This window comes from Polypterus senegalus, chromosome 10 (assembly GCF_016835505.1).
Source record: "Polypterus senegalus isolate Bchr_013 chromosome 10, ASM1683550v1, whole genome shotgun sequence".
Taxonomy (NCBI): Eukaryota; Metazoa; Chordata; class Cladistia; order Polypteriformes; family Polypteridae; genus Polypterus; species Polypterus senegalus.
The window spans coordinates 19,659,556-19,677,644 of record NC_053163.1 but is presented as its reverse complement, the minus strand read 5'-3'; the positions used below and the strand labels follow the sequence as shown (position 1 = coordinate 19,677,644).

General features: G+C 39.8%; 1 protein-coding gene across 1 annotated transcript in view; it reads left to right on the top strand.

Annotated features, from left to right (window-relative positions):
• The first annotated feature begins 4,795 nt into the window (after positions 1-4,795).
• LOC120538127 overlaps positions 4,796-18,089 on the top strand; it is a 56,730-nt gene continuing 43,436 nt past the window's right edge. The window contains exons 1-3 of the mRNA XM_039767561.1: positions 4,796-5,543; positions 17,266-17,322; positions 17,404-17,446. Of these exons, the coding sequence (XP_039623495.1) occupies positions 4,925-5,543; positions 17,266-17,322; positions 17,404-17,446 (719 nt within the window). The 5' untranslated portion in view covers positions 4,796-4,924. The remainder of the gene's footprint in view (positions 5,544-17,265; positions 17,323-17,403; positions 17,447-18,089) is intronic.

The following is an 18,089-nucleotide window of genomic DNA, read 5'->3' as shown; positions in this document are numbered from 1 at the left end:
GCTCATCTTTGGGATTTGTTAAGAAAACTAAACTATGTGAACTTTTGTTTCCCTTTAAGTGAAGCTGGTGCTGCTGAGTAAGTCTGGAAAATGTCTGTTCAGTTAAAATTTACTGAGTTGGAGTGCCATAGTAGATATTAATGGATATCTGGTATTCTTATTATGCAATTTGTTCTTTCTATTTTTTGATTGCCATATCCAACAGTTACTGAAATCATGTGACGACATTCTTACTATTCTTGGGCTAATATGTAAAGTACATTTCAAAATCTGTGCCTTTGCTCCCTACATCCCTTAAACTCCTATTCTGATATCTTTTTGAAGGCTGAAGGTAAAGTAAACCATAAAGGTCATAAAGATTCAAACATAGACAAGTTTAACTTAAATTGACCGACACTGCAAAATACAACTCTTTTGTATTAGTATTAGATTAGCAAATATTAAGTGTTGGATGTCAAAGTTTGTGGTGCTGCATTGTGACTAAGACACTTGACTCTTTAACCAGAGGTTGTCACCTCTGCCTGACTGTGTGACATAAACGATGTACTGATCATGTAAATGACATTGATTGGTAGAAAGCTTTTCCCACTCCTCCATGCAGACATCTTTCAGCTATGTGATGTCTGAGGGGTGTCTTGTGTGCACAGCCTGTTTCAGATTCCCCCCATCAGCATCTTGATGGGATTCGGATCTGGGCTTTTGACTTGGCCATTCCAGAATCCTCCATTTCTTTATTGACAGCCAGTTCTTTTTGGATTTTCTAGCACATTTTGGGTCATTGTCATGTTGTAAGGTCCACATTTGGATGATCTTCAGTCTTCTGACAGATGGCCTCACATTATCCTCAAGCCTAGTTGATTCCATGATGTTTAGCAGCTCTGGTCATGATTTAGCAAAGTAACACCAACCATAACATTTGCTCCACCCTTCTTTACGGTGGGTATCAAGTTCAACTGTTCAAATACCATGCTTGGTTTTTGCTAGACATGTTTTCTAGTATTATGGCCAAGTAACTGTCTTTGCCACATCTGTCCAGACAGCATTGTTCCAGAAGTCCCTGTCTTTGTCTAGAAGTTCATGAGAAAACTTCAGTCTTGCCCTAATATTCAACCTGAACAGCAAAGGTTTCCTCATGGCACGCCTCCCAGGTAGATCTAATTTGTGTGGCCTCTTTTTAGTAGTAGGCCTAATGCACATTGACATCAGCAGTCACAAGAGCTACCTGTTGGTATCCTGATTAAATTCTGGGATTTTTGGAGACTTCCTTCAGCATCTTACATTCTGCTCATGGGCTGTGCTTGCTGGGGCAGCCTGGACTGAAGAACTGGCAGTTGTTTGCAGTCTTCAGTTTTAGGTGATCTGCCGAATTGTGGAATAGTTGATCTCCAAATATTTGGTGATCTTTTTAAGTGACTCATAGGCATCTTGAACATTCTTTTTAAAGGACTCAGAGAGTTGTTTTGATCTTGGCTTGGTGATAACGCACACTTCAACAAGAAAGAGCAAACCAAACAAATTGTTTGAGGTTTAAATAATTCTAAATTTAGGTATTTGATTTATGGAGGGGTGTACTTGCTATTTCCACATGTGAAATTTGTATTTATGTTTGCTTAAATAATAGCAATGGGTTAAAAAATGTAAATATGGCATGTTTTGCGATATATCACCTTTATCCATAGATACTGTTTAAATGAAGATCAAGTCTTCAAATGGTGACACACCTGAAGGCTGTGATATTACAGTTAACTGTACCCTTACAAGACAATTGTATTTTTCTACCACCTTTAAAGTGTAATACAGATAATACTGACCCTATAAACCCAATGAACCACACGAGACATCCAGCACAAGTTGTTTGCCCTCCTAGGTGAAAGACTAGAACTCAAACAATATTAAAGTAGTTTCATTATTAATTAATTGAATACCACTGTAGATGACCTGAAAGTCTAAGCTCTTCCAACACGAAGTGTAAATAGGATTATTGTTTCTTGGCCACTGTGATCACCAGGTTTGAACACAGCTACCCTTTCACCCAAACACAACAGAGAGAGGCACAAGTGTAGCAACAAACGTGGCTTTTATTGTACTGTGGGAAATGCTTTTCCCTTGTTTCCCACCTCTGCCCAGTACCAACATGGTACCAAAAGTACAATAGTGAACAGCACTACTTTCTTCTTTTTTCTTTCTCTTTCTTTCACCTCCTGTCCTCCTCTAGCAAGCTTTGTCCACCTTCCTACTGACTCGGGCTCCCTGAATATAGTGAGGCAACTCCTTTTATAGGGCCACTTCTGGATGTGGTGGCAGTCCTGCAGAGAAGGGTTCTGCTCCATGCGCTCCCTGGCGGTGGCCACGGACCCCAACAGGGCTGAGCTTCCAAGCTCCAAGCTCATGGCACTACTGCAACCCAGGGGAAGGTGCCCACTGCTGTTTCCAGGGAAGTAATGCCCCATGCAAGCTCTCAACAACAACATTTATTTCTATAGCACATTTTCATACAAATGATGTAGCTCAAAGTGATGAAAGAAAAAAGAAAAAATATAAAAATAAAATTAGGCAATACTAATTAACAAAGAATAAAGTAAGGTCCAATGGCCAGGGAGGACAGAAAAAAACAAACCAAAAAAAACTCCAGAGAGCTGGAGGAAAAAAAAAAACAAAACAAAATCTGCCGGGATTCTGAGGCCAAAAGACCACCCAGCCCCCACTAGGCATTCTACCTAACATCAATGATCTCAATCAGTTCTCATGGTTTTCAGGCTTCATGTGGAAAAATTAGATGATGACGGTCATGTGGACATCTGGCCTTCAATCCATCAATGTAGGGACTGCACGGTGCTTTGATCAGGTGGTGGGGGCGCTGATCACCACCAAAGAAAACCGGAAAAAGAATATTAGAGAAAGAAGGGGTTAGTATGGATTTTGGAGACAAAAAAAAAAGATAATTAAATGCATATACAGAATATCAGGGTTACATTAAAATTAAACTGTGAGAAAGCCATGTTAAAGTAATGGGTTTTTAGCAGTTGTTTAAAGTGCTCCACCATATTAGCCTGGCAAATTTCTATTGGTATGCTATTCCAGATTGTAGGTGCATAACAACAGAAGGCTGCCACTTATTTTAAGTTTCCGTCCCTTGGTCCTTCCATCACAGAAGCAGCTGAAAAAGCAGCCTTCTAGAAGGCCGCCACATCTTTTAAGTTTCTATGATGCCTTGGTCCAATACATCAGAGTAAGGTCATCACAATTTGATCCCTGTCTCCTTAAAGGAGCTTGAGGAACAAATCAGTAGAACAAAACACAGGAAACCTAATTGTAATATTAAGACTAAGAACATTCACCTTATATTTCTGTGACTACAATACATAATAATTACTGAATATTCTTTTTGTTGACAGGCAGTTTTCTGAGTTCTTTCCAGTATGATGCTAAAGGGAAAAGGCAGTAACCCACTCTTGATGTAATACCAATCCATTACAGAGTAAAGTCATTATTATGGCGTTTGAAATATTAATCTTTAATTTGAATGAGTCCCTCTCTCCATAAAGGAGCTTGAGGAATCAAATAAGTAGAGCAAAACACAGCAAACCTAAGTGTTATATTAAGACTAATAAAATCCACCTTATATTTCTGTGACTAGAGTGTTTTAAACTTAATAAATATTAATGACTGATTATTCTTTCTGTTGACAGGCAACAGACCTGCTTATTGTAACTCAGGGGTGTGTGGTGCCAGAGTTGATTCTATCCACACCAGGCAAAAGGCTGGAACTCTCCTAGGCAGGGCACCAGTCCACTGTTGGGTCCACTCATGCCCATATATACACAGGGCCAGTTTGGAGTCACCACTTAACCAATCTGCATGTCTTTAAGATGTGGGAGACAAATCCATGAAGAACATGCAGACTCATCAGGGACAAAAATCAGGAGTGGTATTTGAATTTATGAAGCAGCAGCAGCAGCAGTGGCCAGTGCACAATGATGACACCTGTTTAGATAACAGAATAAAATAAAGCAGAGTGGAGATAAAAAAAGGTTTATGATTTAATCAGCGCACACCATAAACGAGAATTGCAAGTCACATAGGACTGACTTTTAGAACTGAAGATAGAGCTGTTGGCCATTGAATGAGGGAGAAGATAGGACTCTTCACCAATGACTGAGGGGGAGAGGCAGATCTTCTTTTCAAAAACTCAATCCCATGTGACTTGTGTTTTCTGTTTATAATGCATGCTGATTTTTTCCAGAAGTATCAATTTAATAACATTTTAGCACGTGTTTTGCACATTTTAACTGACATGTAGATTATGAAATGTGATTTTTTTTCCATGGATATTTTTCCCATTGTTTGCTGTTACACATCATAAATCATGATTGGCTTGTATTATATTGTAAACTCTTTTATATTTCCATTCCGCATGAAAACATGGTATTAAAAATTGTTTTTGCCCATCACTACAAACTGCATGGGGTAAATAATTTTAAAAATGGAATATTTTTAGATTGAGCATTCCTTTAACGAGTAGCCCATTTTAGAGTCTACATAACTTTTAATTCATACAAAGCAATCCCAACTATGCATAGCCTGGAGGTTAACAGTTTGGATTCTTTGGTTCTCCTGTAAAATTCACAGATTTCATCATTTTACTAAAGAAAGCTGCTTCCACAAGAAATGTATGTCTAGACGTAACGTAGCCAACACAGACGCTGACGTCAAAAATAGCTGAGCTTATCAATGTTTGTCATCAGTTAACCAAAGCACTGTGTGTTTTTATAAATGATTAAAAGTAAAATTTTAGTGAAAACCAGAAGTCTTTTTGGTACATCACAGTTACTTTTTGACATCTTTTTGTAAATAAAGTCTTCATATACTGTTTTGCAGGGATTATAATAAGAAGACTGACAATGAAGGATTCCCACATCTGAAGATGGTCTTGGTTGGAAGATGTGGAATTGGAAAGAGCACCTTATTTAACAGTGTGGTTGTGAAAGAAGGGTTCATGACTGATCCTGCCAAACAATCAGCCACTGAACACTGTGAAATATTTCATGGGGTGAGAGGTGGTCGGCACATCACTGTCATCGATACTCCAGGTTTCTTCAGTTCTCACCTTTCCAATGAGCAAGTCTCAGATAAAATTCAAACAGATGTTAAAATGGCCCCTCCAGGCCCTTTTTTGTTTCTTTTGATGGTGGAGGTGGACAATTTCACACAGGAAGACTCAGAAACAGCTAACATAATTGAAAAAATGTTGGATGGAAACAAAGGAAATATGATGGTGGTTTTCACCCAGGGATGTCGTCTCAAGAGTACAATTGAAGAATACGTTCAGGGTTCTGATGAAAACCTCCAGAAGCTTTTGAAAAAGTGTGAGCAGAGGTGTCTCGTTCTCAACAACACGGCAATGAATTTACAACATTTAAAAGAGTTATGCAAAATAAACGACCAGCTCGTTCAAAAGGATAGATTTTGGAAAGATGGGGATGTGGAAGAGATTGAGAGAGTTTCTAAGCGAAAATCAAGTTTAGATATTGTTCCTCCAGCAAGTAAGTTGAATATGCATACGAGTCATTAATTCTTTGTGATAATTAAATACTGTGTGCCAAGATACACTAAACATAAACCAGGGACAGAGAAGTGAGGAAAAATAAGAATTGTGAAATACAGATTATCAATGATTTCTTTATTCTTCATGAGTCTTGCATGGTCAGGGTATATATTATCCATAAATTTGCTTTAAATGTGGGTGGTAAATATTAGACAGTTCATCGAGTGTAACATTTCTAAAATAATTCAAGGCCCCATAAAGGCAGAATTCAAAGTAGAGACAGCAAAGTACAGCGTTGCCCTTCACTGACAGCAGGCCTGGTTGTGATGGATAATCTGTCTATGGCTGAAAAATCTCCCAAAAAGGCCCATATTGAGCATATAAATGTTTATCATGTGTGCAGAGAGCACATGCCATGTGTTTAAAAATAAACACAACATATTGGAAGGGAAAAACCTGTCTGTTAGTATTTAAAAAATGTCACTGGACTAGTGCTGAAAGTGAACAGTGCATTGCTGCCAGCTCCATGTCGTCTCTGTCGTTCCTAGTTATAATAATACAGGAGAAGGAAATGTGAGGTTCAAAGAATTGGCAGCTACATTCTCAAAAACAAATAAACACTAAAATATGCATTTGAACAAGATGGTGTGCCATTACACCCAGTAAGAAGGATATGAACAGAAATCCCATTGACTGAGGGATTAGTATAGTATTTTTGCTAATGATATTGAAGAGCAACAAGAAGTGCAGATTTCTGTTGTCAATGCAACCAAAACAATAAATGAGCCTAACAACGTTGACATCACTCTAGCAGAACACCCCTCCAATACAACTGAATCATGTGTTAGTCCCAAGACGTACATTTTTGAAATGTTACTGTTAAAATTGCTTTGACAATTCAAATAAATGTGGCTAATCAGCAAACTGCTGCTTTGCTTATATTTTCAGTTGAACTGTGAACATTTAAAGTGCACAAACTGGAAGAAATTGGGAATGGCTTTATAGAAAGAAACTCCATGGGTGCAGCCATTTCAGTGGTTTATTTTTGCTGCTATCCACTACCACATTTTTAGCAAGTTCTCTCCAGGGGCCTCATGTATAACACCGTGCGTAGATCTCGCACTATAACATGGCGTAAGCTCAAAAGCCGAAATGTGCTTACGCACAGAAAAATCCAGATGCAGGAATCTGTGCGTACTCCAACTTCCACGTTCTTCCGCTACATAAATCCCGATCACCGTGAAAAGTAACGCTCGTGCACGCCGATTATGTAACGCCCCAAATCCTCCCAGAATTACGCCTATTTGAATATGCAAATCAATATAAATCACCCTTAAGTGCAGCCTTCTGTGAAAAGACAATGGGAAAAGCATGGGGGGAATTTCAGCGAATAGCAAGTGGAGGCAAAGGAAAATCATACTATTTGTTCAAATAAACCGTGGTATAATCAACAAAAGGAAGTTGATCGAGTGACATAGCGTGTTGGAGAAACTTGAAAGCTCACATTCACAAAATCGCACAGTGCCGGAAATAAAAAAGAAGTCACATATCAAAGTTGCCGTGAAAAGAAGAGTTGTAAGCCCACTGTCTGAGTGTCATATGAAAGCTTATTAGGGTACAGAGAAAAAAGGCACACAGTGGGGAAAAAGCACGAAATGTCAACTTTAATCTCGAATTTTCCACTTTAATCACGTAGTTTATTTTGTCATTTAGTAGAACATTATAAACTTCATCTTAAAATCGTTTAATTAACCAGTTTCTCAAAATTACATCGTAATTAAAGTAGCACGTTAAATGCTTTGTTTTGTATTTGATCTTCTACTCGTATGTGATCTATGTGTGTGAATCACTACTTGCTTCTTAAACTGGCTCTCTTCCTCCAACTGGACACAGAGTCCATTACATTTGTGATATTACAGCTCTCTGAATAACTAAAATACTGAGATGTATACGTGATGTCATTTTCATGATGATAGGAGCTAAAGCACATTATTAAACATGTGTTTCATGAGCCTCGTGCTCATGACAAGCATTTATCTTTTGTCGAAATTTGTCGCTGCTTTTAGCTGTGTTGTTATTTTCTTTTCTGTTTTATATTCAATATATATTGGAGTGGCGCCACTGCAGTCCTTGCTTTTCTTTCCCAAGTAACCGATCGCCACACAATCAGCTCTGTAATAGACGTTAAGCCATCTGTAAGCTTAGCGCCGATTCTTCAAAACGCTTAAAGAACATTGAAATATCTTCGTAGTACATGTTTAATTATTCTATCCTTCACGACACTCCCAGTGAAGAATATAGATTATTTAAATGAAGTTAAAGTTTTATGTGTATAATTTAACAAACATATTTTGCTGCATTTCACCTTAAAAATGATATCGCATCATATGTAAATACGCTTTATAAAGTGGCTCAGGTTGTGAGATATTATAACTGTAGTGCAAGTTTACAGTGGGTGATTGTACTTATAAGTACAAACAGTTCTACAAGGAGCAATTGATTGAGTGCATTTAAAGTTCTTGGGATTAAACTGTTTCTGAACCGCGAGGTCCGTACAGGAAAGGCTTTAAAACGTTTTGCAGTGGCTGAGACAGCGTGTCCTTAAAGCTGTATACCGATAATTCTCTTTCCGATCAGCTGCTGCTGTGATTCACACTCAGATACAGTGATATAAATACTCCGAGTCGTGCAGTGAGAGTAATATGGAAAAAGATGATCCGCTGTGGCAACTCCTAACGGGAGGAGCTGAAAGAAGAAGAAGAAGAAGAAGGTGAAGTGAGAGTAACAACGCTAAAGCAGTTATGGTATTTGGAATACTACGGCTATTCCCTGGACCATTATATTGTTACAAGTTAATTACAATCAGATGCATTACACTAATAAACAATATGCAGTTAGTTTCTGTGTATTTATAAAGCCGCGTCATGAAAATAATGAGTAATCACACAGGAACAGTAGCATTGCTTTGACGCTGGGTGCCGCCAGTCTGCAAAACCGAGCGGAGAACTTGCGTACGACAAGACATGAGGTACCGTGGAAAAGTGCGTGGCTTTACGCCAAGTGTAGGTTTTATACATTGCGATTTGAACGTGGAAAAGTTCTTACGCAACATTTCTTTGCGTACGCACCGTTTATACATGAGGCCCCAGAAATGTATTTTGTAAATGATAGCCCGGCCACAGACAGAAACGACACCGAGTGTTCCAAGCACACATGGTTTATTTAAATAGTCCAGCACACAACACCAACTCAGTGCACAAAAATATCACACTCGACTCGGTCATTCATCCTTCAACCGCCTCCACTCCTCTGTTGCAAGCTCTGTTCTCTTCCACCCAACTCTGGCTCCTTGAATGGAGTGAGGCGGCCCCTTTAATCTCGCCCCGGATGTGCTCCAGGTGCACAATGACGAACTTCTGGCAGCACTTTCCAGTGTGGCTGAAGTACTGCCCTTGCACCAGGAAGCACTCCTGGCATACACCATTCCTGTTCCGGCAGCACTTCCTGGTGTGGCGATAGCACTGTCCTCCACGGCTCTAGGACCATCCAGGCATCCAGGGAATAGCAGTGCCGTTCTCCCAGCCCGTCCTTCCTCCAGGCGTCCCGGGGGGGCAGGTCAACTGCCACTATTCTCATACCGAAACAGCAGAGATTAACTGGTTATAAAATTTAATCCAATTATGCTTTTTAGTGGAGAGGACCATGCAGAATTAGGCTGAATCTGATAGATGTTTCTGTTCCATTACTTTTATACTGGAGGTTCCTAAAAATAGCCATAATGATACACAGCCATTATGAGAATTCTGTTGTGAGGCTGTGATTTAAATAGTCCACTGATGACACCTACAATTATAACCACACCTAAATATTTGTGGCTGTTTCCTCCTCAGCTCCCTGGATGAGAGGCCTAGCATGCTGAGTAAAGTTAATTGATAAATGAATACATTTTTAGTACATTTTTACCTTCAAGACTGTTGAAAACACATACTTTTAAAGCCAATATACATTATGTGACTTTTTGCAGTGGGATATACGTATCAGATTGCTGATTGCAAGTTGTGGCACCATGTCAGATTACATGACTGAGTATTACAGCCCATGTCACATTTACCAACCGAGTATCAATCTCCTAGCACAGCCGTACTTACACCTATTTTCTGACCACCTTGCTGTACACATCAAAAGACCCGAGTCTCCTTGGGATGTACAGTCTACTCTGGCCCTTCATTTACAGCGCTAATGTATTGTCAGATCAGTCCAGCTTGCTGTTCACAGGGACCTCCAAGTACTTGAAGCTCTGCACCAACTCCACTTCCTCCCCTGAATGATGACTGGTCTCAAGAGCTCCTTAGTCAGCCAGAATTCCGCCACCAAGTTTTTTGTTTTATTGGTGTTGTATTGCAGGTGGTTCTCTCTACACTACAAGACAAAGCTGTCCACCAGTCTCTTGTACCCCGACTTGTCTCCATTTTCAGTATAAAACGTGATGAAGGAATTGTCTGAGAACTTCTTTAGATGGCAAAAACTGGTATTATACTGGAAACCTGTTGTGTAGAGGGTTAACACACAGGGAGACAAGAAGGGTGCCTCAGTGTTACACACCACCATCTATGACACACAACCCTTAAGAGTAGTTATAGGCAGGTACATACTGTCAAAATCGCAATTAGAGTTGTCAATCAAAATGATTAATGACTTTTAAGCCCTGCCCCCTATGATGTCATACCGGAAATCCCGCCCCGATGATGCAAGACCGGAAGTTCCGCCCCGTTGCCCCCTGATGACATGGGAATTCCCCGGCCCCTCCATGTGACCTAATCTCTCCCCTTTGGCACCGCCCCCTCCACCTGATTGGCTCACCAAACTGTCAAGGGCCGTTTGATGGATGTCTGCCTCCTGGTTGAACCCGCCCTGCACCTGCTGGGTGAAATAAACTGTCAACGGTCCGTGTGATGGATGTCTGCCCCCTGCTTGAACTCACCACCGGCCCCCACCCACTTCCTAGCCCCCCTCTCCCGAAAGACAAGCCTGGGCATGTTACGGCCTTTACCTAGCACAAGCCTAGACATGCCCAAGGTCGTCCGTCGACCAGTCCGGCCACGTTCCCGTCCGTACCCTGTTGGCCTGAAGGGACTGCCTCGGCCCCCCGTGAGGTAGCACCTGATGGTCGGACCCCCCACACTTCCTAGTCCTCTCTCCGGGGGACGTGTGCTCCCTGCTGAAAGCCCTTCTGAAAGGGCAGTAAAAAAAGCGATGCATTTGCTTTGGTTCTATCTATGATTTTAATATGAACACAAAATTAAAATATTTCATCTTGGCTTCTCTAAGTCAAGCTGCTTTTTTCCATCACACAGACAGATTATTTTGTCAGCTTGCCAAAGCAATAGGCACATCCAGAGAGAAAGAAATGAGCTGGAGACCGCGCAGACCCTCTGTCCATGACAGATGGATCTCTTAAAGTTAAGGGATTTTTAAATATTAGCTTGTAAAGCTTGAGATAACTACTAGTTCAGCCCTTTAAAATCACACATAGTTAAATAATATGCAGTAGTTCCCTTTTAAAACACGTTTAATTAATTAATATAATTTGTATAAAAATCGATCTAAAACAAGCCCTTTTTCTATTCAAACTCACCCCACATTTTAAATACAGGTATCTTCAGCTGACCCTAAGGAAACATCTTGTAGAAGCAAGCGACCCGCATGCCTCAGGGAGCGGGTGATGGTTCCAGCAGGGGCCGATTTCACATATATACAGAGCTTAACCTTAGGGCTTATTTTCCTGGATTCAAACTCACCCCAGATTTTAAATAATCAAATACATTAATCTTCCATCTCACAGAAAATCCTCAAGCAGCAGGTTTGCCAGAGAGAGAAAGACCAAGTAGCATTTCTCAGCCCCAGCTTTTAGCCGGCAGCCCATGCAAGCAGCCCCTGCTCTCTCTCTCTACACACAGAAAGTAAAGTCAGGTATGGGAGGACTCTGTGAGTTCGCTTGCAAACAACTGAGCCCGCCCGTTTCGAGCATCCATCCCCCATAGCTTCTCACTTCAGCTGTGCAACTCATAGGATGACCCCCACGCCTCTAAGGAATTCTTTGAGGTCCTTTCAAGCACCCGGAGATTATTTTTCATCTCTTTTAAGGAAGTTTAGGATCACCCTTTTCAGAGAGCCATCTCCACTCCAATTATTTTAGACCGATTTCTCAACTATCAACTTGCTGTCTGCAAGTTCCCTTCCTCCGGCCCCAGCCTGTTCGTGAGCGCCCAGAACGTCTGTCCATGGAATGTACTTCACTTTTCAAGGTGATGCATGAGATAACTAGTTTGATATAAGCCTTGTAAAAATCACACAGACGTATGCCGCAGTTCCCTTTTAAATCATGTTTGAGACGTATAAAAAGTCTAGCCTGGGCTGATTGGTGGCTGATACCAAAAATGATCACATATATACAAAGCTTAACTTTAGGGTTTATTTTCCGGGGGCTGTCTAAAATCAGACAAATGAGCAAAACCCTAATTTCTTTAATTACATTGTCCTCCAGGCTAAGTAATGAACCACGTCCTGTACGTGTCGAGATGCCAGCCCATGCCTCTCATCGCTTACACTATACAGTATAACATGTTTGGTTACTCATTTTGTAAGTAACAAGATAACTGATTTCTAATCATCATATAAAATGCTTAGTAAATAAAGAGAGACTAAATTCAATTTATAACAAAAATGGAACACCGGTGGATGGCTGAATAAACAAGGGAATCTAACTTAGCTTGAAATGCCGAAGAGTGTTTTACAAAATAAAACCCTACACAGTGGTTCTCAAACTCGGGGCGATCCCCCTAGAGGGGCGCGAAGTAACAAAAAGATGTGAAAAAAAGAAAACTAATCGAAAATATGAAAAATACATCTATTGAACCCAAAACAAATTAACTTAAACTACCTTCTGATACAGAAAAATAAATATAGAGATAGATAAATGTTGATAAAAGTTAAGTAGGTATAATAAAATATGCAAATAAAGTGTCATGAGAATAGAATCTGATTTATTTATGTATTTATTTTTTCATGATTAGCAGGCCAAAGATTTGGCCATTTGAGAAAAAATAATCGTACATTTGTGTTGTAAGCAGAATCTGAATGACTTGGGCTGGCAAGAAAACATATATGAAAGAAGATATCAGATGTCTCCAGTTCCTTTAGGGACTTTATACTGGCTATTATCATTTAAAATGAGTACAGAAATTAAGTTCTATGCTATGTTTGGGGTGGATGTGCTCAGAAAGGCACTGATGATTCCAAAGATCAGTCAAGAAAACTGTTGGAAAAATGGGCAGAACTCTTTTGGAAACTAGGATTTTTCTTATGATGTTTTAAAATTGGACCTTTACAAAGATGCTTTTAGATGCTTTATTTTCTAAAGATGCGTTATTTTCATGTTAAAGCAACCGGTCATTTTACTTGGCTACTGAAAATGTATTTTTGTTCACTAACACTTTAGTGCTTCATTAAGAATTACCTGAATATTTGATCATTAGTTTAAGCAGAAAGAGTAGCTCTGCTATTTTGTGAGCTATACAAGCGTGCTGAGCTGTTGGCTCCCATTTATGAGGTCACTAGCATGAGCTAAAGCTGCTGATTTTAAACACATGATTTTAGTTCGATGAACTTTGTATGTGCAGAAAAGCACTTCTTACATCCCCTGCCTCTAGTTAAACCAGCAAACCTCACTATAGCCTCCTGTGCTTTCTTATAAATCTCCGTTTAAATGCACAAGTGTATTTACAGAGTTTTCCTTTGTCAAAAGGCTCCTAGGTGATAGAAATGAGCTAAGCAAAAAATTAAAAATCACTGACCGCAGCAAATCCTAAAACACACGTGGAATCTGTCTCTCTTGTGCGGTCATTATATTACTCACACGTCTAAAATCACCCAGATTTTGGGTTACTATTCTGTATTAAAATTACAGTAAGCTCCTGGAGTCTTGTTCAAATGAGAGTTTATAAAGCAAAACTGTTTTGTTATCTCAGCCTCTTAAAAACAGGCGGCTCCGTACAGAGAGAGGCCGTTTCGAAAGAGTAGGCATTTCACAAGCGGGTCCCTTCTGCAAGTAGTTCAGAATACTTTTATGTCAGAGTTAATGCACCACTGGCCTGCGCTTTAAAGCCACTCCTGAATATTCTCAGAGGAGAGACCCCTGTTTGAATTTTCAGACGGCGAGACAAAAACTACTTGATTGGATTACCCGTTTCGGTATGAAAAACTACAATTGTTTGCTTCAGTCCTATGAATTTGTACATTAATTGCCGTACACATAGATAGAAAAAAAAATGCTGCATCTTATATTATACGCACGCACTTCAGAATCAACTTGGAAATATTAAGGATTCAGCCATCCGTTTTTTAAAAACATTCTCGTTTGGCGCCTATAATAATCATGAATAGTCTGCATGAAGAATAGTTATATTTCATTTAATCCTATACAAAGATAAAAGAAATATTTTTTCTAAGAAGTTCATATAGACGCTGGGGAGGTTATGTGCCTTGGAAACAGTTGAAAAAATGACCGACGTATTCGTGGCTTGCCAAAGGGTGTTTTAAAGGCCTCTAGTTAAACCAGAACATTAGGTGATAGAAATGAGTTAAGCAAAAAATTTAAAAAATCACTGACCACAGCAAATCCAAAAACACACGTAGAATCTGTCTCTCTTGAGCAGTGTGGTGTTACTTTTAAAAAATAACTTCATTATATTATACTTACAAAATGAGTAACCAAACATGTTATACTGTATAGTGTAAGCGATGAGAGGCATGGGCTGGCATCTCGACACGTACAGGACGTGGTTCATTACTTAGCCTGGAGGACAATGTAATTAAAGAAATTAGGGTTTTGCTCATTTGTCTGATTTTAGACAGCCCCCGGAAAATAAACCCTAAAGTTAAGCTTTGTATATATGTGATCATTTTTGGTATCAGCCACCAATCAGCCCAGGCTAGACTTTTTATACGTCTCAAACATGATTTAAAAGGGAACTGCGGCATACGTCTGTGTGATTTTTACAAGGCTTATATCAAACTAGTTATCTCATGCATCACCTTGAAAAGTGAAGTACATTCCATGGACAGACGTTCTGGGCGCTCACGAACAGGCTGGGGCGGAGGAAGGGAACTTGCAGACAGCAAGTTGATAGTTGAGAAATCGGTCTAAAATAATTGGAGTGGAGATGGCTCTCTGAAAAGGGTGATCCTAAACTCCCTTAAAAGAGATGAAAAAAATGACATAAGCAGCTTCAAAGTGCCTTTCTTTACTCCCAGAAGGACCTCAAAAGAATTCCTCATCGGCGTGGGAGTCATCCTATGAGTTGCACAGCTCAAGGATGCAATCATCCCTGCCGGAACCTAAACTTCACTTTAAAAATGAAGTACAGCTCATGACTTTATGGTCTCAAGGGGGATGGGTGCTCGAAACGGCCAGAGAGAGAGCGCTTGGCACGCAGCAGTTAGGGGTGTGGGGTTGGGTTTTACCAGCCCCGTGTCAGCGTTCTGAAGGCTTCAGGAGCGGGCACTCGCTCTCAGACTTTCCGGAGTGACGTCATCAGGGGGTGACGGGGTGGGACTTCCTGTATGATGTCATAGAGGCGGGGCTTAAAAGTCATTAATCATTTTGATTGACAGCTCTAATTGCTATTTTGACAGTATGTACCTGCCTATAACTACTCTTAAGCCTCACAAATAGCTGTCTGTTGGTCAAGGTAGTCCATTATCCAGGAGACAGTGGGAGTATCAAGATTCACAGCCCTTATCCTGTCCCATGGTCTGTGAAGCAGGATGGTGTTATTTGCCTTTTTCATTGCATCTGCACATTGCGTACTGTGCACTTTTTTACATTAAAACTGCAAAGTCCAAGTGTTCAGCTAGTTTGGAAGCATTTTATTTTTTATTTCTTTTTTTTACTTTCTCTGTAATGTCTGCCATTCATCCAATTTTAGTATCATCTTTGAATTTTACAGTTTAACTAACTATACTGGAATTGGTGTCATTAAAGTAACAGTCCTAGTTCAGACCCCTAAGAGACCCCAGTGATGACTTCACTCCACATAGAGCATTCTCTTCTTATCTGTACTATTTGTCTCCTGCCGGTTAACCAACTTGAGATCCATTTTTGTAGGAGATCCTACATCTGCCTAAATTTCATAGGTTTCAAAATTAAACTGTGGTGTGGGTTGGTATCAAAGGGTTTTTTGAAAGTTTAAATAAATTACGTAAAATGCTTTGTTTTTGTCAACTATCCATCCATTTTCCAACCCGCTGAATCCGAACACAGGGTCCCGGTGGTCTGCTGGAGCCAATCCCAGGGCAGGAACCAATCCTAGGCAGGGTGCCAACCCACCACAGGATACACACAAACACAACCCCACACCAAGCACAATTTAGAATCGCCAATCCACCTAACCTGCATGTCTTTGGACTGTGGGAGGAAACTGGAGCGCCCGGAGGAAACCCACGCAGACACGGGGAGAACATGCAAACTTCATGCAGGGAGGACCTGGGAAACGAACCCCCAGGTCTCATTACTGCGAGGCAGCAGTGCTACCACTGCGCCGCCATGCCGCCCTTTTTTGTCAATTACTTAAAAATAAATAAAAAAGCTAAAAGATTAGAGTCAGATTTCCAACTTTCCAGTTTTCTGGTACTTCTCCTTTCTAAAGACACTGCTCAAATAGGACCAATAAGGGTTTAGAGATGAATAGGAAAGATGCTAACATTAAAATGACAGTATAAATTCTAAAGTTTTTCTTGGCCATCATTTCAAACCACATTGGGTAAGTAACATTTAAAAAGTATGTACTTTTTGGGTGGAGTATTCCTTTAATGTTGCTAAAGTGTTAAAAACTCCCTGAGATCAATCATTTTCTTTTTTTCAAGGTTACTTCTGTAGACTAAAATTGAAGCTGATGGGGGAGAAAACTTGTTATTCTGTATTCTTTATAAAAGAAGTAATGCTACAGGAATCTTAATGATTCTGTCTTAATGACTAAACCAGCCTGAGAGAAGGGGTCCAGGTGATTTCTACTGAAAGGCAAAGTATTTCAGCAATTTTCAGAGTGTTTAACTTCAGACGGTTTTGAGTATACCAAGTGAAAAGCGAATCTTACTCCTGTCAAAACAAGGACAGTAAAAATGGAGGCATTGATAAACTTAAGCAGTTAAAGAAATGGGCCACAGAAAGTGTAATAGTTGGCATGGATGGAAATTAAAATGGTGGAGTAAGGCTACACTACTGAAATTACACAAGATCAGTGTGAGGGGCCATAACTGGTTACTGCTCAGCCATGTGATTTATACCAGAGAATGTCAGTGGGTTATGTAGTATTGTTCAAGGTCGCATGTGGGAGGTAATGGTCACTACGTACAATGCCAGACATTGGCTGGAGTGCTGTAAAGCATGGCGTCATTGGACTGTGAAGCAGTGGAAACGTGTTCTCTGGAGTGAAGAATCATAATTCACTACCTGGCAGTCTGACAGACGAATCTGAGTTTGAGAGATGACAGAAGAAATCTCCCATCTGGACTGCAAAGTGTCTACTGTACAGTTTGGTGGAAGAGAGATAATGGCAGGGTCTGGGCCATATTAATGTGTTAATGTAGCTTCTTTTAAACGTATTGCTAAGAATATGTAATACATATTTTGAAGTGACTTAAAATTGGTTTTATTTTACCAGATGATTGTGATCCAGCATGTCAAAAGCGAAGAAACAGCTTAGATAACCCCCCTAACTGTAAGTTAATGAAGACTTTCACTGTTATTTATACATCTCTCTTATACATTTCTTTTTACAATATGCTTATTTTATTGTTAGGTTGTGGAAAGCTGGAGGCTGCCTTGGCAGTACTGGGTGCAAAGTAGGACTCCGCTTTGTACAGGGAACTAATTTTCAAAGGGTACTTAGCAACACCTTTTACATTCACTCATATTGGGTAAATTTATATTAAATCTCACTCTTTCTCTGCACTCTTGCTTTTCTCTGTATAGGGAAGGTTAGGCCCTTCAGACAGTTGCTGAGTGCCTTTCCTCTAGTAAAACAGTTGACGTAAACCTTTCTGAAATCCAAACAGGTCATCTGTAAAGGCAGAGCATTATAGCTGCAAAAATAAAAGACCAAAGCATCTGAAATCAGTTACAGTAGGCAGTGCAGTGTCTGTAAAAATAATAAAATCCAGAACTTCAGGTTTGCAAAGTACATACTCTATACTACTGGGAAAAAAAACAAAGAAATTACAATCTAATGCAAAGTATGCACATATGTTGTTATGTGAACAATAAGATGATTTCAGTTAAAGATTTAACAAAAAATGTTGCATAATATCTCCAAATGGAAATATGTCTTTTTGAGTCTGGTTAATGCTTCTCTTTTTGCTTTTTTTTTCAGTCTGAAAGTAAAAAGCTGCTGAACAATCAAAGATGATCAACTACTAGCATCAACATTTTAATTGGATCAATTTTTTGTCTCTTTCATCGTGATTTAAAATGATGGATGATCTGGAG